The sequence below is a fragment of the Sphaeramia orbicularis genome, chromosome 9, assembly GCF_902148855.1.
Source record: "Sphaeramia orbicularis chromosome 9, fSphaOr1.1, whole genome shotgun sequence".
NCBI classification, from domain to species: domain Eukaryota; kingdom Metazoa; phylum Chordata; class Actinopteri; order Kurtiformes; family Apogonidae; genus Sphaeramia; species Sphaeramia orbicularis.
Window position 1 is genome coordinate 33,547,634 of NC_043965.1, and position 26,069 is coordinate 33,573,702.

The window sequence follows — 26,069 nt, forward strand, 5'->3', positions numbered from 1 at the left end:
GGCCTAGATATAAATACATTATAAGCTGGTTCTCTGTCTTCCAGATGCAAATGCTTTATTGATTGTTGTAACTGAACTTCAGTTTGATTAACGCTAAATGACGAAGGATAAGACATGAGATAAATTAGTCACAAAACACACAGAAAAAAGGAAACAGCAGCCAATGGTTTCACGGCTGGGAAAAGAACAGCAAATGACGTGTGAGATCAACTTTGTCCCTTTTGTTTACCTAAAACATGTTACTCATCCCCTCTTGGCTGGGTCCTGTCCTGCTGAGTAGGAGGATCACATATTGTTCTAGTATTAAGGCAGAGCAGGTAGATGCACACAGGAAGAGGGAAAACATGGTTTTTATGACTCTGCTCTGTCTGCTGTTACTGCGGCCTGGCTTCTGCGCTCTAATGACATCTCCATTGGACGAGGTAGGTGGAAAGCTGCGGGTGAACAGAAGCATTGCGGTTAGTGATTCCACTGCTCAGGACTTCTGCAAAGTACATTGAACTCTTCAACTTTATACTGTTTATCGTCCTGTGAAAACCTATGTCCTGCTAATAGTCCTGACAAAGTTTTACTGGAATTACACTATGACAGGAAAAAAAGATAAAAGCCTTCAAATAGTTCTGTATTATCATTTAAAGAAACCAATCTAACTTTAGAATCAACTTCAAAGCCCCTATTTTTTACAAGAACTAAAAATTGTGTATTTCTTGTGTTCTCCTAAAGCTAACTCAACACTACTCCAGTCAAAAGGACATCGCTGTCTATCCTGGTTCTTCTTCTGATGACTCAGGTAAGTGTTTCTGAGTCTGAGATGATGCTACAATATGAGAAGTATCCTCTGATTGTGACATTTTAAAGAATGTGACATATAAAACACTATCCAACTCTGCTTCTCCTTGTTCACAGTGAGCAGCCGGCTGCGTCGCTCATCTCTAATACCTGACATCACACATCTGGAACTACTGGTTGTGGTAGGACCTGACGTCTACCAGGTCCACAAGCAGGACACAGAAAGATACATCCTTACCAACCTCAACATTGTAAGTATAGTCTATAGTTACTTGATCAAGTGTGGAATAGAAGAACCAACCAAGACATAATGAAGACACCTACACATAAACACGGTATTTCAACTTTCAACTCAACTTTCAACTTTAGGAAAGGAAATCTGGTGTGCAGCAGGGGTCATATACACATGAGCGCATACACAAAAACACATACACAGAAACAGCACCACCAGATGCCACCACAATAAAATTACACAATACAGGACAACACACAATGGAGCCACTCCCTTCCCAACACAAATGAAAAAGGTCCAATAGGGCAGTACGCAAGTTAAATGCCATAATGGCCATGAGCATTAAAAAATGAATAAATAATCACATAAAAAATTTGTAGATATCAGCTACGTGAATTCAGATTCCTAATAGCCACAGTAATAAAGGAATTCCTAGCCCATCTAGTTCTCAATTGAGGAAGCCTAAAATGACGACCAGAGGGGAGCAAATTAAACTCCCCAAACAGTGGGTGATCAGGGCAGTTTAAAATTTGTTTAACCTTACTGCTGACCCGTTTAACATATATGCCCTTCGGCTGGGTTAGCTGTACCCCAACCACCTTTGATGCTACATTTACCAGCCTAGTTAGCTTCCGCTTGCTGATCATTAATTCATTTAGAAAGAAAAATCAGTCCATGTGTCGCACGTGGGAATATTTACATATCCAGACACAGAGTGTCGTGTCATCCTATAGTCCCTGTATAGTCTGAGCATAGGCTACTGAAACATATTAATCTGACTCATGTTCCAATTTCCACCCAGGCCTCAGAGCTGCTGAGAGACATGACCCTGGGCGCCAACATGCGGGTGCACCTGGTCCGCATGATCATCCTGTCAGAGCCAGAGGTCAGTGGCTCCCTATTACACCTCAAGTTCACTTAAGAGTCAAGTTCACAAAGGACCATTTTATAAAGGCAATATTTCAGCAAAGTAATCTAAAAGTTGTAAAGCTGTATATATAATTTAAACAGCACCCATGCATTATGTTGGTGCTTTCAGGAACACAACTATAGCCTTCCTATATTGTGGGTTACGTTTTTTTACAGATAAAAAACTACAAAGCAGAGACCAAACAGAAGTTATCGTTCAGAGGAATCAGTTCCCACCACTGAGACATGTTTGTGGTTTTAATAGTGTCTTTTTCATTACGTGTTATATCTTCTAGCCAGAGATCCAAATGTCTACCAACATCACCTCTTCTCTTAAAAGTGTGTGTAACTGGGGCAAAAGAATAAACCCCTCAAATGATACGGACCCACTCCACGCTGATCTTCTGCTGTACATTACAAGGTACGCTGCATATAACTGCCTCTAAAATATCTTTATAGGTAAACACTACTTTTCATTCTAATGTTATCCTTCCTAAACAGGTATGACCTGGTGTTACCGGATGGAAACAAGCAGGTCAGAGGTGTAGCGCAGCTGGGTGGGGCATGCTCAAGTGAATGGAGTTGTGTGATCACAGAGGATACAGGCTTCGACCTTGGGATTACCATTGCTCATGAAATTGGCCACAGGTAAAAGTGAGTCAAACCACTGAAGCATTATCTGCATCTATTTTGAGTGCTATATTATTGGAAAACATTATTCAGTTTCGGTCATGTCATCCCCATGTATCTGAAGAACAGCAAAAAAAATGTTACAATTGGCAGGTGAATGATACTTAAGAGAAGAGACAGAAATAAAACTGGATTTTAAAAATTTGAGAGAAGCAAATGCTATAGTTATAGCAGACTTTTCTTCTTATTCTAAATCTAGTAGCAAAACAGAATCCAAATGATATATCTGAAAATCAAAATCATCCTGTAGCATCTTGTTAACTAATGGTTGATGTCAGATGAAACATTGATGGTAGATGTATAGAGAAAACTTTTACAAGTATTTGAACTAACTTGGCTGATTTATTTCTTACCCAGCTTTGGGATCAACCATGACGGAGTCGGAAACACCTGCAGCAGGAGTGGGTTCATGATGGCCTCTGATGGAGGCTACAACAGTGTGGATCTGACCTGGTCTCCGTGCAGCAGACAGCAGCTGCTCACATTCTTCAGGTGGGTCAACCTGTGCAGAGCAGCTGTGCATGAAAACATCTCTCATTCATCATGAACACCTGGCACAGCTGAAAGAGTAATTCATCTACAAGTTGTGTCTTAATGTTGTTCATCTTATGAGGATGTTTGATACTATATTTAAATGCTGTATTTCCTTATCTTGACTGTAACACTAAAGTAAATAAAAAAAGTAGACATTCAATGGAGTGGATATGAGTGGGAGATGTCACCTGACTGATTGTTTCCAGTAAAGGAAAAGCTGAATGTGTAAAAGACCTGCCTGCACTAGGAGGGACCCTACAGGACTGGAAGCCTGGTCTATACTATGGAGTTGATGACCAGTGTCGAATAGCTTTTGGTAAAACTGCAAGAGCCTGCACTTTCACCAATCCAGATTTGGTGAGTGGCTTGTAATTACAGCCTAAAACCACCAGGTGGCATTTTAAATTCCCTTCAAATTTAGTATATTACCACATTTTTGATGTCTAAGTTTGTATTTCAATACTGGCTGTCATTTCTATCAGCCTGCATGCCGTGTTCTTTCCTGTCACATTAATCCTGATGATGACAGCTCTTGCAAACGTCTCTTGGTTCCACTGTTGGATGGGACAGAGTGTGGACCTAATGAGGTACAACTCTATGATCAGTGGATTATCTTTGTGTGACAGTTTGGGCCAGCCTTAATGTTTACTTAGAATAAGCCCAGTCATATTTTCATGAAGTGCAATCTTCTCTTACAGTGGTGTTTGAAGGGGCGTTGTGTGTCCCCAGATGAGTTGGGGTCTTCTGTTGTGGTACATGGTTCTTGGTCCAGCTGGTCTGAGTTCTCCCCATGCTCACGTACATGTGGTGGAGGCATCACTCATCGCACAAGGCAATGCAACAACCCTAGGTAACAAACGTGATGCAAGCAGCTGTCATACTTTAACAAAGAGCTGGAAACACTGTGTATCCAGTATAATGTGACTGTTGTAGCTGTTACCTTAAAATATCTGTGATTTTTCAGACCTGCTTTTGGAGGGGATGAATGTGTGGGTCTGGATATTCAGGCTGAACTTTGTCACCAGCAGGTATGTTCTCTCTGCTTATGTTTACAGTGGGCCTCCTTACAGTAGGTCAATACCATTTACTTAGTGGATCATTGTACCCTAATGATCATTATGGGCAGATTCCAGCCTGTTCACCTTCCTGACATGTTTATGGGATATCTCAAGTTAGCGAGACATTTTTTTAAGTGAGATAACATAAGATAAAATGAGCACTGTATTGAAATCTGTTTTAGATTCAGAGAAATCAAGAGAATGACTCAATGGTCAATGTGGCCTGATCTAAATTTGCCCTCATTTATAGGTTTAGGTATAGATTTTAGGAGTATATTAAATTTAACTAATTGAAATCAAGAACTCAGATCTTGATAACATTAATTCCAAATCTGACTATTGTGCTTATAAAGAATCTGTTCCTCTGAATTCTGGACATTGCTCAGCTTGCACTTGCACTTGCAGACTCAGGTAGTTTTCAGGGGTATCCCAATGGACCTTTTTATCGCAGACATTTTGACTTGTTAAATTAGTTTTAATTTTCCCAAAGGGAGATGTGTTTTCTGCATTTTACCCATCCGATGTCCTAGAAGGCATCCCATTAAGAGGAGCAGTGAGCTTCCACTGGCACACAGGGACCATCTCCAGACCCGAGCTAATGCCTTAGTCAGGGGCAAGCCAGGAGAATTAACCTATTATAGGTGTTTTTGTTTGTTTAATGAAGAAAGATACCAAGGTACCTGGAGCAAGCATAGGGAGAACATGTGGAGGAAGGCCCTGGTCTGACCAAGGATCAAACCAGGACCTTCTTGCTGTGAGGTGACACTGTGTCACTCACAAAAGCAGGCAAGAAAAAAGTGATGTAACATTTACAGGGGTTGGACAAAATAATGGAAACACCTTCACCTCAAGATGATAATGCCCCAATCCATACAGCTCGAATTGTTAAAGAATGGCATGAGGAACATTCTAATGAAGTTGAGCATCTCGTATGGCCGGCACAGTCCCCAGACCTCAACATTATTGAGCATTTATGGTCAGTTTTAGAGATTGAAGTAAGACGTCGATTTCCACCGCCATCGTCTCTAAAAGAGTTGGAGGGTATTCTAACTGAAGAATGGCTTAAAATTCCTTTGGAAACAATTCACAAGTTGTATGAATCAATACCTCGGAGAATTGAGGCTGTAATTGCTGCAAAAGGCGGACCTACACCATATTAAATTATATTTTGTTGATTTTTTAAGGTGTTTCCATTATTTTGTCCAACCCCTGTACATTAATATTAACAAGGCTCTGTTCCTTTAATTTTACCTCAGGTGACAAGACACAAATCCTAGGCCCTAATCCAGTAGTTCCCAATCTTTTTTGGCTCGTGACCCCATTTTAACATCACAAAATTCTGGTGACCCCAGACATTCAAAACGGAGACTGCTTTCTTGCTAAAATTAATTTGTTTTTGATCATGTAATAGTTTGCTATACTATGTTGCAAATAAACATTAATTTTAGATGACATTTAGTCTATATAATGTATATTATTATGGACGGAGGCAGAAAAGCCAGGTGTAGATTACTGCACAAAGTGAGAACTTTATTTTCCTTGGTCAGGATATGTACAGTCAGTCCAGCTTGTATTTACAAGGCTGACAATTAATACTGAACAAACAATAATTCAAACTAGGAATTATGAAAGAGCTGCAGCATCTTAAACAATGAACATTTGAAAGATAAACAGTACCACAGTGCTTCAGTTTCAGCGTCAGAGTTTGTCATGTCTTTTATGTATTGGGATTGTCTCTCTCAACTCAACATATATTTTATTTATTAGTACCTTTTTTAAAAAATGTTATCAATTACTAGAAATTTCAGGCTACCCCATTTGAATTCCAGGTGACCCCATGTGGGGCCCCGACCCCAAGGTTGAAAAACACTGCCCTAAACTGATACACTGAAATCAGTCAGTTTCTACTAACCTATTTTTTTATTTTCTACCTTAACAATTGAAAAGTCTGCTGTGAAAAAGATCTATTCTGCCAGATATAATAACTAACACACCCTGCCTTTCAGGAAATACTACACTGTACAGCTTGAAGTGGATCCCCTAAATATGTATTGCATCACAAAGTATTTTGCATTGCTGTCTATTTGGTCATTGGAACAAAATGAGTTCAGGGTCAGATTCACTGTAAAAAGCATATGGAAAATGATGCACTCTGGACAAAAACCTGTTAAAGTCAGATTCAGAAACCATCGTCATGTCACTGTTTTTCTACCACCCATGTTGTTGTAGTCATGTGAGCGCACCCAGCTGGATTTCATGGCAGAGCAGTGCTCCCAAACAGACCTCCACCCACTCTACCTGCTGCCAAACACAGCTTCTTTTTACACCTGGATCCCCGCTGTGGGTTTCGCACAAGGTAAGCCAAAAACAAAAATGTTATTTTCCATCTGTAAAAAGTTTAAACATAGCTTTTTGGCACCACTGTAATATTTTATGCTCTGTACTTGTCAAAAACAGGGGATGAGCAGTGCAGATACATGTGCCAGTCGAAAGGAGAAAACTTTATAGTGAGCCGTGGTTCTCAGTTTGTGGATGGAACTCGCTGTGAGTCAGACAACCCGCCTCCCTTTGGCTCCACAGCTGCTTGCCTACGAGGAGAATGCCAGGTAGCGATGACTAATTGAAACTAAAAATGCCAGACACCAAATACAATACTGTTCGCGTATATATTTTTTTTCTTTACAAAGACTACTTGCTTCTCATCAGGTCTTTGGCTGTGACGGTGTGCTCGACTCTGGAAAATTGGCGGATGTGTGTGGGGTGTGCGGGGGAGATGGATCATCTTGTACTTTGACCTCTGATTCTTACTCTGGTGGTCAGACCAAGGGTATAATATATTCCTATCAGCCCTATTGAGTCACAGCAATCAGATGACTATTTAAAAGTATTTATTGAGCAAAAATATAGATAAAGAATCCATCATTATTGGAAAAAAACTGATATATTAATCAATAATACTGATACAAACAAGCTGCAGTTGTGATTCATGTATTTTCTTGCTTTCTCTTTCAGAATACACCACTTTTCTGTCTCTACCTATAAATGCGACACAGGTTCATATTATAAACAGGGCTCCTCTGTTCACTCATCTTGGTAGGTGGGATCACAACACAAGCAGATTCAACTTAAGAAAAACAAGAGCAAATTATGAAATTGTGCCTGCCATTTGTTTTAACAGCTGTAATGGTTCAGGATCAGTACATTGTATCTGGATTGGGTATCATGGCTTTGAACATGACACACCCATCCCCGCTGGATGATCACCACCTCGAGTATCGTCTCCATCTCACCCCTGACCTTTTACCACTGATGGAGGAGCTGCTGCTGCCTGGACCAGTGCAACAGGAGATAACTATACAGGTCAGGACAGACTATATAACCAACAAAGAACATTTCTTTAGAAAAATTTTAACTGGAAATTGAATTTTAAATTTGACAGTGAAAAAACAGATTTCTGCAGTTTTTGCAAGTAATTTATTTAAACAAAACTTTCTGCTATATTTGACATTAAAAATAGTTATCTCTAACAGGTCTACCGCAAATATGGGAAAGAATATGGTGAAAAAACAAATCCAAATATTACCTACCAGTTCTATGTACCAACTGAAAATAGTGACTTGACAGCCACCACACCTAAGGGTAAATGGGTGGACTTCACAACACCCTGTTCGGTCTCTTGTGGATCAGGTAAGACATCCAAACGAAAGCACAAAAAAAACACCTAATATTCTCCACACTCACAACTGGATTACGTTTCCTACAGGTGTGCAAAAACATGAACATGTCTGTATGGATGTAGACACCGATGACCATTTGAAAGAGGAATATTGTGAAGCGACCCCACCCCCCACTGCACTCTATACAACCTGCCAACTCCCACCATGCCCCCCCAGGTTTAACACGGCTCTGCCCTGTAGCACTGATATACACCTATAGTCGAACACATATGGGTAGTAAATAATGTGTACTGTTTTTTAGGTGGGAAACAGGGGAGTTTGGACCCTGTAATGCATCATGTGGTGGAGGAGAGCGAGTACGTCCTCTTAGATGTGTTCAGAATCTTGGAACTGATATTGTGACAGTTACCAATTCTGAATGTCCAAATGATTCAACCCCACATACTGTTGAAAAATGTAATACACACCACTGTCCTGCCAGGTATGAAGTCCATGTTGTACTGTTAACCATAAGGTAAACAAATTAAAAAATTACTGTGAATGGGGAAATAAGACTGCATAACTCCACACATTTCAGGTGCAATGCCACTGTGTCAGTTTCAACAATATCCTTGTTTGCAACTGAAAAATAAAGTCATACCTGTTCACAGATGGCATGCCTCAGAGCCAGGGGAATGTTCAGCAGTGTGTGGGCCAGGAGAGGCAAAACGCACTGTCTCTTGTGTCCGGCAAGAAGCTGGCAAGGATGTTGAAGTGGATCACAGCTTCTGTTCAAAGCAGATGAAACCACCTGATTCAGTGCCCTGTGTGGTAACTGTCTGTCCCATCGGGTGGGAATCTAAAGGGCAGGTAAGGTGGAAGAAGGAGAAAAACCACATGCATACATATCTAGAATATGTAGAAATATGAGACTTTTCTAAACATTTATTTATTTTTACTAGGATGAGCCTATAGTAAAGACTGGCTTGTTGCCACGATCTAGACAATCTCCTGTGTATGTGTGGAGCCCTGTTATCAGCCCATGCTCAAAGACCTGTGGCAATGGTAAGTGACAGCATATTTAATCCCATCACTCAGAAACAACATGCTCTCGTTGGATAAGGTCAACCAAAGCCTGATGCTCATGTAGGAACCCTGCAGGTGTGGTTTTCCTGTGTGGACCACCAGACCAGACTGGGTGTGTCTGACTTCCACTGTGATGCTTCTACCAGACCTCTTCCTTATTCTGAGATTTGCAGCACATCTGTGTGTCCTCCCATGTGAGACTCCATTATATGTAACACACACATACACACTGGATACTGTAGTGTACTTCATATTAATAGAAAACAAGAAAAAATACTGTAGAAGAAGGAACTTATTGTTAAAACTGAGTAGAAAAACTGTAGTAGTAAGAATGTTTTTTGACAACCAGGTGGCGCTCTAAGCAAGGAGTCTGCAGTGTAACATGTGGAGGAGGGGTGGCCAACAGGGTGCTGTACTGCGCTAGAGAAATAGAAGGGGAGGAGGTGGTAGTAGACGATATAGAATGCCAAGACTTTCCTAAACCAGCAGCAGTGGTGACATGTAACACCCAAAGCTGCCCAGCAAGGTAAACTATAAGTACGAAGACATACATGTTTGAAATAATTCCTACAAGTGCCAGATAATTTCATTCCCACTTTAACTTGTCCAGGTGGAAAGTTCTGAGGACGTTGCCATGCTCAGTGTCCTGTGGCTTGGGTGTAGCTCAGAGAACTGTATCTTGTGTCCAGTTTGTCAATGGAAAGGAGAGTGTGGTTTTAGAGGAAAACTGCCTTGCAGCTGTCAAACCGGCCATCACAGTGCCCTGTCTGGTGCAGGTCTGCACCTTCAGATGGGAGGTGACACCGTGGAGCCAGGTACATTTCACAGGATAAAAACAGCAAACAATACAACTAAAGCAAAAGATAGAGCTGTGTAAAATCTGAAATAGAAATCATGTATATTAATTGCAAAATTGATGGAATAATGTAAACATTACAACTGAAGGTAAAATAAAATTTTTCTATTCTAATCATTGAACATCTATGCACTCACAATCCGGCTAGTTTTTGTATGTTTGAGATCATTTTCTTAAAACATTAGCTTTGCCATTTTTCTTTTTTTACCCCAGTCCAATAACTACTGATTCCATTCCATTCAATTTATCTGTATATGTATAAATTACAAATTAATTAGAATATTCTGGAAACATGTTCTTGCATAAATACTTTGTCAGTTTTAGCCAGCTCCATTATTATTGTGGTAATGTTTTGTAAATGAGTCTGAATGGGGTTACAGACAATGTAAGTGACAAATAATCGTATCTGTATGTGCAAAGGTTTGTTTTTTTTCCTCGTGCCTGTGAATCATTGTGGAAAATCTTTTTTGACTTGTAAAATGACTCTGAAAATCAACAAAACCACACTGCTGTTTTGTATTGCTCCTCAGTGTTCGGTACCCTGTGGATATGGGATCCAGTCCAGAGCAGTGTCATGCATGGGGCCCTCAAAGCCTGAGCCTCTCAGCCCCCTGTTTTGTATGCACATGCCTAAACCCATCACCATCCAGGGCTGCAACATGGAGAGCTGCAGAGATGTGTCACCCACCTCAGTCACCCCCAGCATCACCACTGCAGCACCTTCTCACCTCACAGAGGGACCGCTGCTATCCCCAGCTGTGAGCGTCAAAGACACGCCACATCATCCCACAGACATTATTCATCCGAGGCCAACAGAGGGAGTCATTATTCCAGAGAAGGCAGTTACCACCCAAGCACCTAAAACCAGTTAGTAAGCATGAACACTGACCTGCTCTCAGTAAGAAATGTAGGCAGATGCAAGGTTATGATAACAGTATCTGCTCTTGACTAGGTGTGTGTGGACAGCTTCTGTTGGAAGAATCAGGCACGGTGGACCTTAAAAATGTGACTGGTCGCTGTACAGTATCAATAGGTCGACCCCTGGATGAAGTGATTCACATTCAAGTGGAATCAAGTGCCTTGAACTGCAAAAAAAGTAAGCATTGATCAACAGCTGCCTTTCCTTTTCCTGGGTTATTAGTATAAATTATACCTGAAATTCAATGCATCTTTACCTACAGAGGAATATGTGGCATTTTTTGATCGACTGGTATTTGTGAGGAAGTGTGAGCACGCAACTGATAGCGAACTGACCACCAGAACCAATGTCCTGCTGGTGCGTCAGAATCTGGTGACTGCTGGAAATGGGGTGGTGCTAAAATACAGCTCCCAGAAAAACACAAAGAAGAGCCACCATCAGGGTAAGACAGCTTATCAAGTCATGTTAAGGTGCTTGGGTCAGAGTTGGGTTTTATAATCAAGTCTCTTTTAACATCTCAAAAATAGGCTGATGAAGAATCTGTGGAGAGCAGCTGGACAAAGTCAATCCCAGTTACAACTTGTGTATAATTGCAAAAAGCTGCACTTTAAATGTCCAGGGTTTGGTTTTAATTTAGATTCATGATGGTCAGCAGAAACAGATAAACAGAAAAATGTAAAATGAGGTGTTTAATTAAATGGTACTGTATTTTTTTTTTTCATAGTAGCTTGCGTGTTGAGTAAAATGTTTGCACAATATGACTTTTTCACCAAATTATGGCCCCTAGATGGAGTGTAATGCAACAGATTTGAAGTTGAACTGCTATGGATGTGAGGTGGTTATTGCAAAATCTAACACTAACATATAAGCTTATAATGAATAAAGCTGATATGTGACGGTTAGCTTGATTTGGAGGCAGCAGTATTTTAGTGTTTTAAGTCTAAAAGTAAAATGAAATTAAGTCCTCATTACTCATCTAATATAATGGATTGCATTGTGTATTTGCAGTGATGTAGTTTTTGTGTCCTGCTGCACAGATTGTGACATTCAACTGTTTTCCCCCAATGGTGTCTTTGAGAATCCAACAACCTCCAACACCAATCACACCTGCAGAGTTCTCATCAACGCTCCTCCATCAGTGAAAATCAAAATCCAAGCTCTTCATATAGGAATAGTATTCAATGCCACCAACTCTGAGTCTACATTCATTATGGTGCGAATAAGCTTTTAAATATGTGCTATTATTCCTGATTTTCATTTAAAATCAGACAAAAGAATAATCATGGCTAAATGTCTTGTATTTCTTGCTTAGATCCGGGACATGGATGTCTTGAAGACCAATGTGTTTAAAGGCCAACAGCTGTTCCTGTGGCACTCCTCTGGAAACATGGCTGAGATTGAATTTCATGGCGACTATCTGCATTCCGAAGGGAGCTTTAGAGCCGAATATTCATTTATTTATCGCTGACCCTAGATACATTTTTTTAAGGTGGTCAGAACGTGTAATATAGTTAATTATCTTCTGTGCTGATCAGCTAGGTAAGATTATCCTCTGCTTGATTTTCCTGGTTATGTAAGACCTGAAATTATTAATAAATAGACCAAAGCACTGGAAATCTTCAGATCAAGTCAGGATATTGTCTTTCTGAAATCTGCAAATAAAACTGGGAAAATTCATATTAATGTTAATAGAATAAATATTTATATTACAAACAGAAATCTTGTTAAAGCAATATTTTATATAACACAATATATTAAAATATACAATTACGATTATGTATCAGTTTTCACACATTAAAACATTCTGAAACCAACTCAATAAACGGTTTTCCTGAAGGCCCAACACACTCATAAATTGTGCATCTATGGAAACGTGGCATTTTGCCATAACTTCGGCACCGGTTCGTTTCCAGCTCCCATAGAGACTGGTATGCCACAAGCGCAGTGCCAGGCTACAGTTTGGGATCACTGCTTGGCTGTAGCTGTATCTTCCAGAAGGGCTCTCATGTCCAACAGAGCATCCTCTACAGCCCGGGCAAACTTGGCAGCATTCGTCTCCTCACAGCTGTTGAAGGCCGTGATGGCGATGTTGATGTGCTCATCCATGGGATTGTAACACACTCCATAGCCATCTGGCACCATTGGACCAAAGCACATCACACAGTCTGTCTTAGAGCCAACCTGGACACAGAGACGGGAGAGAAGAGGGCAAATATTCAAACAAACAAATATGACAACATATAATCACTCGCTGTGTTGTAACAGACTGTTGGCATTCTATAAATATAGCGTAGATCAACCTGGCTGGTAGAGAGATTATAATGATGTGCCACAGCGTAAGAAGTATCCATAAATATCTCAGGCATGGAGGTCAAGTCCTCAATACTCTGCAGCTTCATTCCAAGCAGATGCCGGTCTATGGCTTGTCCGTGAATCGCCTGTAAAGCAAATGTTAATTCTGTAAAGCTGAGATTAACCGAAAAAAACTAAACAGATCGGTTTGTTGGTGAAACCTGTTCTTACATTATATGCGTTTTCCTTGTGTGTCTGAACAGCCTTCTGCAGCAGTGCAACCTTCTCTGTGTTCTGTTGGAAACATTTACTACTCAGTCAAATAGATCACAGATGTTGTCCTGTATATTTGTGTAACAGCTTTAGCAGTACCTGCTTTGATGGGTCCTCCATGGCTTGAACGTATCTTAATGAGTCAACAGTAGTTACACGAATTGCATCCGTACGTCCATATTTAAACATTCGTAACGACGCACTCTCATACGTGGAGCAGCAAATGTTGTACATCCTATAGTGCAAACATAGAACACTAAATACAAAGCCATAGAAATGTCTTCATGCAGCTACGCTGGGACAGTTAAAGGTATTTCTTACCTGAAATAGGCAAGCTGCAGAGCCATTTGTATAAAAGCATCTGGACTCAGCTTGTGTTGCTTTGGCACATTTTTTCCAAAATGAGAAAACATAAGTACCTTCACATCTAAGTCATGCACCATTCTGACAAAAACAAACAGAGAGAGAGTTACACATACGTCCATCAATCTGACATCAGAGTTGACAAGATAGAGTGTAACACAGACAGTACATACATGTTCATATTTTGTTTGGCTTTTTCAATGTCTCTCTTGACCTCAGGTGTAATGTTAAAACGCAGTTTCTGTGGCATGGACAAAGGAACCATGGGGGAGCGGACTATTTCAGTCTTTTGCCTGTCGGAAAACACACATAATGAGGACACGTTCATTTGAAAAGAAAAGAAAAACATTTCAAAAATAAAACACTTCTTTATGTTAAACTTACATGTATTTAACTACATAATCGATGAGGAATACAATGGGAGGTCCCTCAGCAGGTGCATGTTCATATACGAGTCCACATGTACCGTCCTCACCAACAATAAACTGAGGATAATTTGCAATTAAATATATACATTTTTATTCAAATTGCTGTTCTATTTTTTTTAGGATGTAATCTTTTTGAACAGACCTGCAAAGTTTTATCAAACCAACGGTTGCCACTGTTCCAGCGAGCCCCTCCCCCATGCAGCATCTGAGCAGCCACACGACTCTGGTATAGCTCATCTGACACTCGAGGCATCGGGGCATCCAAACAAACCGTGAAGATACTTTTTTGGATAGCCCGAACTGACTCCTTATTCGTCTTGTCTGTGGAGGAATAAAATGGTACATGACCCCTTCACCAAGTGCTTTACAGACATTTTGTCTGAAATATTCTAATAATTAGAAGAGTTCAGTTTTTATCTGTCCTCTGCTCACCCTTTATGAGGTTGTTATAAGCTTTTCCCCAGGTATTGCGGTGCTGTGATGTTAAGATACCAATGGGCTCCTTGTTAGTCTGCAAAGAGGAGTTCCAGATTTTCTCCAGCTGCATGTAAATCTGGTCCACTGTCAGCGGGGTGCTGTCGCTGTTATACACATCCAAGACAAAGAACTGGGGGGAAAATCAGGTCAGGATAATTTAGAACTGGGAATCAATCACATCAGTGGTTTTAATGTTGGAAATGTCAAGTGAATACATGAATGGGAAGAGCAGCAGTGCCATCTAGAGTACCTGGAAGTTGTGGACAACAGTTATGTGTGTGGGTGGTGTCTTCCCTATGGCATGATTGACAACTGTATCTCTCTTTGGTCCTGGGACACGGCAGGAGGACAGGATCTGGTAGTACTGGTCCATACATAGGGGCTTCCCACTCAAATACTCTACAGGCAGGTTTTCACTAGGATACAGCAGCTGATATTATACATGTGCAGTTTTTGTCATCAATTGTATTTAATGATGATATGTTGCTTATGCAGTAGCAGCGTTTAGGTAGGATGTCTTTTTCAGTTCAACTCACTTGTCAATCATTTTTTTAAACTCCAAAACTCCTGCAATTAGTTTGGCAGCAAACCTACAAAGAAGACGCAACTGTGTTATTGAGATATTTGATAAAAACTGTACACATATGACATACACACCAAAACATCTTGATTATATCTCTGCTCCTTTTGGCTAATTTCGCAAGGGGACCTGGTACATAAAAACACAACAAATAATATGTCATCTGTAAACTGTTCGGAGAGGAGACTTAGACCTGTATACTTCATCCCAGGGTACCTAACTGCGCCACAGGCCCAGTGTACAATGAAGCCTTCAAACTCTACCAACTGATTTACTGTGTTCACCGCATGTCCCATGGGTCAGTATAGTCAAAAACAGCTGAGCGATGCCATGAACTGCTTAAGTGCTTTAAATAGCCAGAGAGAGTAGAGGGAAGCCTGTGTAAAGGTTCGCTGGAAACTCTACCTTCATGCAGGCTTGTTTATCCTGCACTTCAACACAAAGTAAATCACTTTTGGAACATCCTCATTAATATGCTTATAATTAATACTGTTATGATTCATAGTATGGGAAGAGCATAGACTAATACTGAATATTAATGCACATATTAAATTAACAGTTTTTTTTCATATCTAAGTAAATGTTTTTGATAAGATGAAAAAAAAAAAACAACTTGTTCCTGGTTTCTCACCTCATCTGTCCTTGGCGATCGTGGAAATGCATACGGGGCAAGACAACCCCAGGGCTGGTATAAACCGCCACTGGCATCCTGCAGTCTAGGTACGCTGACTGCATCCACCATTCAGACAGCTACATAAAAAACAGTAATAGTCAGAGAACAGGATGTAATGTGCTGGCATCTTCAAGGTGGGACTGATGACACACTGATGTTTCATGCACCAAAACATCCTGATTTTATCTCTGTGCCCTTTAGCTAATTTAGCAAGGGGACCTGCCACATAAAAACTAAATAAAGCCATATATCTACCCAGTTTTCTGTCTTGCGTGCACGGCGCTCCAGGCCTTTCTGCACCCGGTCCCCAACACCACCTTTGAGGAACTCCTGCACCAGTTGCCGGGTGTGTTCGAGCTCCTCCTCACTAACAATGGGCTCCAGTGCTGCCAGGTAGCGCTCACATGTCTGCTTCAAGGATGGCACAGGCAGTTTAGGTAAACCCTCCTGGTGAACTAGGGACCGCTCTGGGATCTGTGTCACAGGTCTGACCAGGCGGCATGGCTTCACCACACCTGGCCGCAGCTGGAAAACAATTTTGGTCAAATCAATAAAGCATTTATTAATATTTTATCTTTAATCAGTCAGCCTGGTATTAATCCAAATGATGATCTAAGAAGTTGTACCAGAGGATTAATTGGACTCCAGAGCTGCCTCACAAATCCAGGTGTCAACAAGTTGTTAAATACTAAGTACATGCAATCAAGCTGTGGAAAAGTATATGAGCTTGTGCAAAAGGAATCAAGTAATTACTATGTTTAGATCTGTGAACAGCATTTCACATTATTTACAGAGACTCAAGTAAATTTATTTGGTCTGTGAAATTTGACACCAAAACAACTGAGAAAAGCAGTTATACTATTTGACAGGCTGCACTGTTGCAGGCTGTACCAGCATATAAATAGAAGTATGACACAGCTGAACCTTTGGAATGGCAACTAAAACAAACACAGAGCAACAAATCTGCGTGTGCACTAATGCTCACTGTGGTAATTAGTATTCAACTGTGCAATGCTCACATTTGAAGGTCTATTCAAAGGAATGGCAAAATACTTAAGAAATGTCGCATTCAGTAAAAATAGGAAGATCAATTTGTTCAGGAGCAGTGTGTGGACTCTTGCACAAATGGACATAAATAATTCCAAAATTAAGGTCAAGCCTCAATGAGCACAAATAGAACTTCCGGTATTTTTTTTTTCCAAAATAAAACCATGATGACTATCGTGTCCTGACATATTACTGTTGTTTTAAGCAATGCGTATGAATACAAATTAGACACTACACAGAAAGTTGTTACAATAAAAAGGACACTGAAGTGAATACAAGTGCAAATGTATTTCGGTTTCTGTCCTTTTTGCAGCGTGTACTTAAGCTAACATGCGCATATGCTAAAGGCTAAGCTAAGCTAAGACACGACCGGTTTGAGCGTAAAACCAAAACTTGCTATGGTAAATATTTAACGACTGGATTGTAAGTAGGTAAATCACAAGTTAAATTCTATCCCGGGTTAATATCACATAGTTGCAGTCTTTTGCAGCGGCCCCACCCCCTTCAGCTTGCTGCCGTAAAGCCAAACGTATGGTACTGCGTTTGTTATTACGCACTAAAAATACTGTAGGCAGGATAGGGAATAAACTCACCGCTGTTCTGACAAAAACACCAAACATCTTGTCAGATAGACGCGTTAAATTCTTTGACTGTCCCGGGGATAAAGATGGGAAAACCTCGGGCAGTCATGTCTCAAGGACAACCACCAAACTGTCTATTCTCAGCTGTCCGCCCCCCCTCGGACCCACCGAGCAAAGACAACTGTGCGCTCCACACCAAAGTGGAGTGGAGTTTGGTATATTCGTCCCATTTGGCATTAGGATATTTCACAGTTAATATTTCAGCAGTAAATACATCCTTGTTTTATAATAATTTCTATTGGAACTGGATGTACTAACTGATTCATGTGTTCCATCACAACCTGTTATGTAACTATTATCTTATGAGGTTTGGATATGAGCAGCAGACCCATATTTTAAATAGTAATTAAGAAATAATTATAATAGCAATGCAAAGAATAAATTAAGGTTATTCTAAAATCCCCCAAACCACTTTTGCACACTTAACATTAGTCAGATAATGTTAGTCTAATTCACCAGATACGAAGCAATGTAAAAGTCAATACATCGGTGATCTTAAATGATGTTACTTTTATTGATTAATGGAACAGGCCCTGATATAAATAATGCATTTGCAGAATAAAATTCTGTTTATCAGGTGCATGAGGCTGTACAGGTCTTGACTAGCCACATGATGGAGCTCTTCCAACAGCTTTCCACAGAAACAGCGTTAACTCATTTCTTCAGGAAATACAAACCAAAGACAGACTCTAGTATCCCAAATGAATAATTAGAAAAGAAAGCTTAAAGAAAAAGTACAATTAATTTATGTTAAATGGCACTATAAATGTCAATGTGCAAAAGTTACCCAAAACAGATGCGATTGCTCTATGGAACCACATTTCAGCACCACCTTTCAATAACAGAGTAGAGAGAACTGCAGTCGTGTCATGGTTTATTTGAAAGCATTAAAATAAAATGATACATAGAAAAAAATATACACAAATCAAAATGCTTCGATTGCTCTGGTCCAACCGCTGCCTGTTAACAATGTATGTTTTAAACAAATAGTTTGAGTGGCGAATATTTGCTCAAGGTCCGTCTGTTGCCAACTCACAAACTCAGATAGTCCACCTGAACCCAACACTGAGATCAGATTGGAAATGTTTGAAGAGTCCAACTGGTCCGAGTCTAAATTAGATTCATCATCAGTCCTCATTCTTTTACATGGCACCGGCCCAAAGTCTGGCAAATAAAACTCTGGATCAACAATGTGATAACTTGTGTCCATCTTTCGCTTCTTAGCGTAGCACTGCGCGCCCTGCGGCTGTTTTGGCTGCGCGCAACAGTCTGAGTGGAAGTATCCATTCGTGACAGTAGTCACCACATGCGTGTCCAAGTCCAGGACAGTCTTTTGGTTGGTTTGTGTGTTTGGGATAGGTAACTCCCAGGAGGATTTGTCTACACAACTCCAACAGGCTTCCGAAACCATAAGGTCAGAGTCACTTGGAGACACCATTGCGCAGGCAGATGCGTCTTGGTGCGCCACCTCTGCAGGCTGGTCGTTGGGCTGGTGCGCTCCGCAGTGCCAAGTGTCCGACTCAACCCCAGTAAAGTTGCAGTAGAAGTCATCGGCCAACTCCTTAAAGCTCCCAGTTAATTCAAGGTATTCTTGCTTTTCGCGGACTGCAGCTACGTCCTCATACTGATGCGTCCTCTGCGTTTGCGACAAGTTTTTGCTCATATAAAACTGCCTGGCGTTTCTCAGTACGTACGTTACCAGCAAGTTCTTGTGGAGCTTGATGCCTCCTCTCTGCGTCCTGGAGCTTTGGATTTTCCTCAAAGAAATGGAGATCAGGTTCTGTGCGTCAAATGCACACTCCATCCTCAACCGGGCCACCCGTTCTTTCCTTTCTGTTTCTCAAATCGTTTGTTTCCTATTTGAAGAAATATTTATGTCTTTAGTTGAGATTCCTACTTGATTCGAGTAGACTGTGTCCATAGCGCTCCATGTCTTCCCAGTAAGGGCATGGATTTGCAACTCTCATCTTTCCTTGCCACGCCCTCACGTAGACATTGTCCAATGGGAAGGAGGCGGTGCTTCTGTTATACGCAAATATCACTACTAGCCTCATTGAGAATGCACGTAGGAGAGGGCATGCTGCATTTCACCAAATGTGTTCTGGGCTTCATAAATCTAGAAAAAAATTCACAAAACTCTCCATATAGAGTAGAATTAAATTCAGTAGGGTAGAATATTATGTTTAGGAATAGAATAGAATAGAATAGAATAGAATAGAATAGAATAGAATAGAATAGAATAGAATAGAATTTATGCAAGTAATTATGATGACTGCAAGAAAGAAACACAAAAACAAAGTAAAAAGTAAAAAAAAAAAAAATCTTTATTACTGAACATCTTCAAATTGCCTGAACTCTCACTCATAATCAACAAAATAGGGTGCCACAAACATAAAATATTGTAAGAACAGGGATATTGGTATACAATGATTAAATATTCCAAGTCCTCCTGTATTCTAGTATCTGATAGTACAGTGTACATGTCAACAAACTCCATTCTAACTGGGAAAAAGTACTTCCTCAAATCTTATAATATGCTCATGTACCTAGATAAACAAATAACTCCAGTGCACAAACATATTACAGTGAATTACAAATGTATTTTCTGAGCGTGAAAATGATGTCATGAGGACTGCCTCTGATAATAAAAAATATTGTCACTGCACTCAGACGTGTAAGGTAAAAGCTCTTTGTAGAGAGATTATCTGTCATCCATGCCCCACATCTGTTTGTGTGTACACACAGATGGCTGACATCATACTGAACACCTGGATATGACTTTGATTTCCTGCCAAATAGGTGAATCAGGAGGACAGCCACTATTATGGTTATCATGCTCTGATAATAGTGTAAATTACGGTCTGACATGTGTGCTCTCACAGGAATTTAGTCTAAAAAGCAGAGAACAGACTGATATAATGTATTACATAAAGTGTGGTATGGCATGCTACACTAGAATTGTATGGTAATAGCAGTAACATTATTATAGTGTTTTTAAACCTCACAGTAACTAAATGTAGTGATGGATTTATGGATCTCTGTTAAATTAAGCAGTGTTCCTATGGTATAAGATGTGCTAGATCTATTTACATTAGTAAAAAGCTATCCACTGTGAAGAAATATAACAAATATATCAGGGGTAGGTGATGGTCAACATAATGTGCTAGGCTATATATCACTAAAATGATCAGGGAATATGAGCAGGGACTAAATGTACAACTTTTGAAGACATTATTGCACGTACTTAAGTTAACTTCAGCAATCCTTCCTGGTAAATATGACAGGAAAGGCATCAGACATTGAAACATATTGCTAAAATAATTAATTTAATGAAGCTAATGTAACAGTTACCTGGAATTTACCAATATTCAGTAGCTGAAATCTGCCTCGTCTTAAAGAATTAAATTGACAGAAACATCCAAAAGAAAAAGATGATTTTTTAGTATTTCTTTTTTATTTTTAGAGAACTTTACTTGAACTGCAAAAGTAAAAAACAAAAAGACATAGTACGACTTCATTTTTTATAAATATAACATCGTTCAAACCATCGTTGACCAATAAATGTTGATGAAACAATTAGATTTTTATGACCCTAGTGGCTATAAATTTGTGTGTCTTTATTAAAAATGAAGCAGTCACACCCTCGCCTAACATCTGTATTTGATATATTCTAATAGTGCCACAGTAAACTTTAATCTCTAAAAGTATCTCAGAACTATTCAGGATGCAAGATATAAGTAAAGCAGGCAATGGATCACAGAAGTATATACACTGTTGGCCATAAAGTTGGAATAATTTTGTTTTCAGGCACATTTCTCTTTTATTTTAATTTATAAACATCAGTAATCACCTTTTACCAGGGAGGTGATTACATACTGAATCCGAGTTACACTGTATTTATCAAGAATAAATCATACTGTCACAATTATTTAATGAGAAGAGGTAAACATATTTTATTCTAACTTTATGGGCAACAGTGTATTTTTTAGTTCAGTTAGTTTCTATATGATTTATACTATTACACTGCAATTGATGGATTAATACTATTTTACTTAAAATATTTTACAGTTGAATGTATATGGACCAATTCCAGACAATGTAATGTTGGTGAACAACCCAGGATGTTAACTTTACTGATGCTTTTAATGGAAATGTTGAAGAACTACAGACTTTGTATATTCATACAATATATAAGACACAACAAATGTGACTCAGAAACACAAAGAACACTAATATAATGGAGCGCATATTGCATTTTTTTTAGGCCTAATTTTTTTTTTTTTTTTTAAGTAAATCAATTTTATTTCATTTTATCATAATAACGACAATGCTTCAAAAAAAAAAAAAAAAACTTCATAGATACTTTGTGCCATGGACAGTGTTTGCGACTGTTTGTGTTGACACATGAACTCAAGTACATTTGTAACTGAGAGTACTATTGTACAGCCCCACCCATAACCAGCTCCCCTGTCAATCTTAAGAACTAAAAAGGGCACTTGTAAAAACTGCACTCGCAGTACTTTGCTCATTAAAAAATCTACAGTTCTGGAGTGGCAGATAAGTCCTACCAGGACAGAATCACTGAAAAACAAAGGGAATTCAGACTTTCCATAGCGTACCCTCTTAAACACAGAGCTAAGATATGCAGCTCTGTAGAAGATGCACACAATTACTTCAGAGGAGGGGGTGCTTTATTTACATATGCAATATGCATAAGCAAGGTTACTGTGAGGGTGAAATAACCGCGAGATAGAGGGAGAAAAAGAAGGAGGTGTTTGGTATGTGTGTGTGATGTGTGTGGGTACGTGTTTATGTGTGTGGTGGTGATGGAGAGAGGGTGTGTGGGGGTGGGGGTGGGGGGGCAGAAAATTAGTGTTATCAATATTTAACCAACCCTTCCAGCATATTTATGGCAGACAATAGAGCAGACATGCAACTGTCTCATATGAGTGGAAGTGTATTTATTACAGACTGAAATAGAGGCTGTAAATAGGATGTTCATTGATGTATCTCTGCCACATGTGCACAGTATATGGCACGATATGGTCACCCACCACTTGGTGCACCACTCAATCAGCTTATTTTTACCCAAACAAACTATTAACAGATCTGCTAATTGCACACCACAAACCTGAGTGCATCACACATATTCATTAAAAAAATATTCCCACATATGGCAGGCAGATGTATGTAATTCAATCAGTTCAGAGGGAAAAAAGGACCCAAAACACTATGAAAAGAGAGAGAAGAAGTAAAATGTCTGGAGTTTTTTTTTCATAGACCCATGGCCTCTCAGAAATGTTTCCATGTGTTGTGTCTGAGCACACTGAGAGCAAAGAGGGAAAACATTCTCTCTTCCAAACCACATGCAACAGATTCTTTCTGAAGCCAAATAAATCAACCCTGTGTTTCAGATCATGTGACACTTTTTTGTGCTTTGTGTTATTCCCAACATATCCTGTTTCAACCCCTCCACTTCAACACTTTTTCACACACACAAACACCGCGCACACGCCCACACATACACACACATACACACGCACAACTGTACGCACACGCATTCAGAGTTTCCATTTCCTGTGCGTAAGATCACCTGTACAGACAGAATGGCGTGCTTCAATGCGACATGCTCAGGCAGGAAAACAGGAAAGGGAGTTCAAGGGTGTCCAACATGAAATACAGAGTTAGGGGAAACCCAGAGCTCATGGCAGCACTCCAGTTTCTAAAGACAGTAAGTAAAGTTTCTCTAGTACACTTTTTGCTGCTTTAGCACTGCCATCATGCGCTCTACTTTTGCTTGTACAAAAAACATCCTCTAAGTTTGTATCTTCTGCCTTCTTAGTGACATTACAGATGTTATACATACTTCACAATACAATTTGAGGGCATCATGCATACTACTATAGCCACACACACTCTGCCCTGACCACATTTTCCAATTATTTCTTATATATCCCTAATTTTTTGCTCCTATCTCATCTATAGGTTTTACTTAGAATATTGTTCTGGTCTAGTTCTTGCTATATGTGACATGCCATACTGATCAATCGCCCTACTCTCTGTGGGGTAACACACTGTTCCCCTGTGCATCTGACAACCATCCCTAGCCCATTTACTGTCAAATGGGCTCCGCTCTCTTTGCCTGAGCTCAGATGCAGATTTATGCCAGAGCAATGCCGGTTCTTGCATATTAGATGAAAGCCTTGTTTGCATATACCCGCTCTCTCTCTCCGTTCCCTCCCCTCCTTTCCACTTCCCCCTCTTTCTCTCTCTTCCTTTTTTCTGAGGCGTCACTTTAATATGTATGCAAATGGGCTGCGCTCCACGGGCAGATATGTGTGGAGTCCTGTCCTGCAGTCAGGAGGTGTAGGAGAGATTGTGTTTGTATTTATGAGGCATGGGCCCTGCTGCTCTTGGGAGAAAACGCTGCGAGTAGTGTGGTGGAGGCTCTGCAGTGCAGGCAGAATGCAGATATGCCAATAACAGAGGTCATGGTTGTCACTAATGATAAGAAGAGACAATTAGACAATAGCATAGCTGTAATGTAACACCCCACACCCCTTCACCTACACACAAACCCAGAAACACACGCTCCTTTACTCATGCAAAAACACATGAAAAATTGCATCCCTGCTATGGCAAGAAAAGTGAACCGAGCCAAACTGAGGCGGAGATGCTTCTTCAGGAATGTTCTATATAAAATAGCAGCTTTTCTCCACAGCGCTCAACCTGGATGGGGAGTCTTCTGTGATCCGTTTGGGTGGAGGACCAATCTATTGATCGTGTGTATCCCTCAGTGGGGTGAGGATCACTGTCAGGGACTGAGGCAGAGGAGACAAGGTCAGGTCACCTATGAGCGAAGCGCCTTTAACCCATTTCATCAGTCTGATGCTTCTCAGACAGGACTCAAAAGAGTGTGATCAATACTGTCTCAGTAACAGCAAGTCAAATAATGAACATGTATGCAAAAACTACCCCATTTTCCTATTCTGTGTCTAATATAATCTCTGTTTTATGCATTGTGGAAAATGTCATGTTACATGCATGCATTACAAAATCACAGGAGCAATCTGGTTTCAAATAAAACGAGTCCTGAATTCATGTCAGATATGTATTGTAAAATTATGGAAAAAACTCAATGAAAACAACAATGAATGCCCGATATTATGTTCAAGACATAATAATATCTTGGCTTGGTGCCAATCAGTGATCTACTATGGCAACACACAAACACACACACACACACACACACAAACACAAAACTGTGTGCAAATCAAATGTCTGTTCCCTCTGTCTCTCTCTCTCTCTCTCTCTCTCTCACACACACACACACACACACGCACACGCACATGTGCACACAAACACACGCACACACACATCCCCTTCCTCCATCATGAATAAACCATACTGTGTCTATGAGTCATATACCACCCCCACATCCCTCTAACCCACTCCCCCTATTCCGCGCTGCTAGAGTAAAAACGCTAATTAACGTGATGGCTAGCTCCAGCTCCTGTCAGCAGCTTGTGGGGGCCTCTCAACCAGCCAGGCTCCACTGGTCTCTGGTTTTAGCAGCTCTCTCCCTAGCCGCCATCTCTGGAGAACCGGGGCCCCTCATTCATATTCAGCCCCAGTCACAGGCACCTGGAAGCAGCCAGCACCAGCACCACCTCCACTGCACAACCCCCATAGTGTCTATCACCAGCCCATAGTAGAGCCCACCTCCTGTCAATGTTGGACACCCCCCCCCCCCCCCCCCCCCCCACTACTGGTTATAACACACCCACAACACATATTCACCCCATTTACATCCACATGCATGTACAATTATTACATTTTCTAAAACTCCAATAGGATTCTAAGATCAAGCTAAAAAAAACTCTGTTAAGGAGATGTGGGAGCCTGAAACTCTTGAAACTCCATCTAGGAGATGACACAACCCAACTGATGGGTTGAATCACCCAACGGTGGAGAGTGAGAGAGAGGGAGGGAGAGAGAGAGAGAGGGAGGGAGAGAGAGAGGAGCTGCGTGTCTTGGTGGACTAGCTTGGTAACCATGACAACGCAGCCGGGAGAGCAAGAAACAGGAACATACAGAATCTGTTTCTGCTGAGACTTGCACATGTGGCACAGTACTGCTTTTCCTCTGAGAAGAAATGAAGGGGAGGTGTGTGTGTGTGTGTGTGTGTGTGTGTGTGTGTGTGTGTGTGTGTGTGTGTGTGTGTGTGTGTGTGTAGGCCCTTATGAAACATACATGCCTCCTGCCTCCCCAACCAAACTCGCTCGCCTCCCCTAGTCACAGTGAGTCACAGCACAAAAGATATGATGGTGCAACTGAAGCACACAACCCGGTGTTTAGTGGCAGTTCTTTGTCTTTTTTCAACTACTGAAAATGTTGAGGTGGAGGCTGACACGCAGTATGAGGAGAAAAACATAAAATACAAAATAAAGAGGCTTCGTTTTCCCTCCACAGCCGTTGTTTTTGCCTATTTTCTCTCTGTGTGCCTCTCCACCGCTCCCCTTCTGCCTGTCTTTTCTCTTTCCTCTCGCTCCTTCTTTCTACAGGC

General features: G+C 40.5%; 3 protein-coding genes across 3 annotated transcripts; 1 reads left to right on the plus strand and 2 right to left on the minus strand.

Moving 5' to 3' along the window:
* On the plus strand, positions 1–12,237 carry adamts13 (ADAM metallopeptidase with thrombospondin type 1 motif, 13). Its single transcript, XM_030144225.1, has 29 exons — positions 1–491; positions 724–790; positions 907–1,040; positions 1,824–1,907; positions 2,227–2,351; positions 2,432–2,578; positions 2,978–3,112; positions 3,361–3,511; positions 3,637–3,741; positions 3,853–4,004; positions 4,119–4,182; positions 6,442–6,568; positions 6,670–6,818; positions 6,919–7,039; positions 7,225–7,305; positions 7,391–7,572; positions 7,743–7,899; positions 7,976–8,105; positions 8,191–8,370; positions 8,540–8,738; positions 8,831–8,933; positions 9,019–9,148; positions 9,304–9,480; positions 9,565–9,769; positions 10,341–10,677; positions 10,763–10,906; positions 10,992–11,171; positions 11,767–11,942; positions 12,042–12,237. Exons 1-29 carry the CDS (start codon positions 237–239, stop codon positions 12,195–12,197), a joined length of 4,353 nt encoding a protein of 1,450 aa, XP_030000085.1. The 5' UTR covers positions 1–236; the 3' UTR covers positions 12,198–12,237.
* A 210-nt stretch (positions 12,238–12,447) lies between these two features.
* Positions 12,448–17,612, minus strand: LOC115425960 (carnitine O-acetyltransferase). Its single transcript, XM_030143852.1, has 14 exons — positions 17,456–17,612; positions 16,071–16,340; positions 15,774–15,892; positions 15,099–15,152; positions 14,813–14,978; positions 14,518–14,692; positions 14,228–14,406; positions 14,042–14,142; positions 13,831–13,950; positions 13,616–13,738; positions 13,394–13,529; positions 13,253–13,315; positions 13,030–13,167; positions 12,448–12,910 (listed from the first exon to the last, which is right to left on the minus strand). The coding sequence occupies exons 1-14, from the start codon at positions 17,480–17,482 to the stop codon at positions 12,695–12,697; spliced, it is 1,887 nt and encodes a 628-aa protein (XP_029999712.1). The 5' UTR covers positions 17,483–17,612; the 3' UTR covers positions 12,448–12,694.
* Positions 17,613–18,360: 748 nt separating this feature from the next.
* Positions 18,361–19,468, minus strand: LOC115426437 (immediate early response gene 5-like protein). Its single transcript, XM_030144564.1, has one exon. It carries the CDS (start codon positions 19,305–19,307, stop codon positions 18,429–18,431), a length of 879 nt encoding a protein of 292 aa, XP_030000424.1. The 5' UTR covers positions 19,308–19,468; the 3' UTR covers positions 18,361–18,428.
* Positions 19,469–26,069: the final 6,601 nt, after the last annotated feature.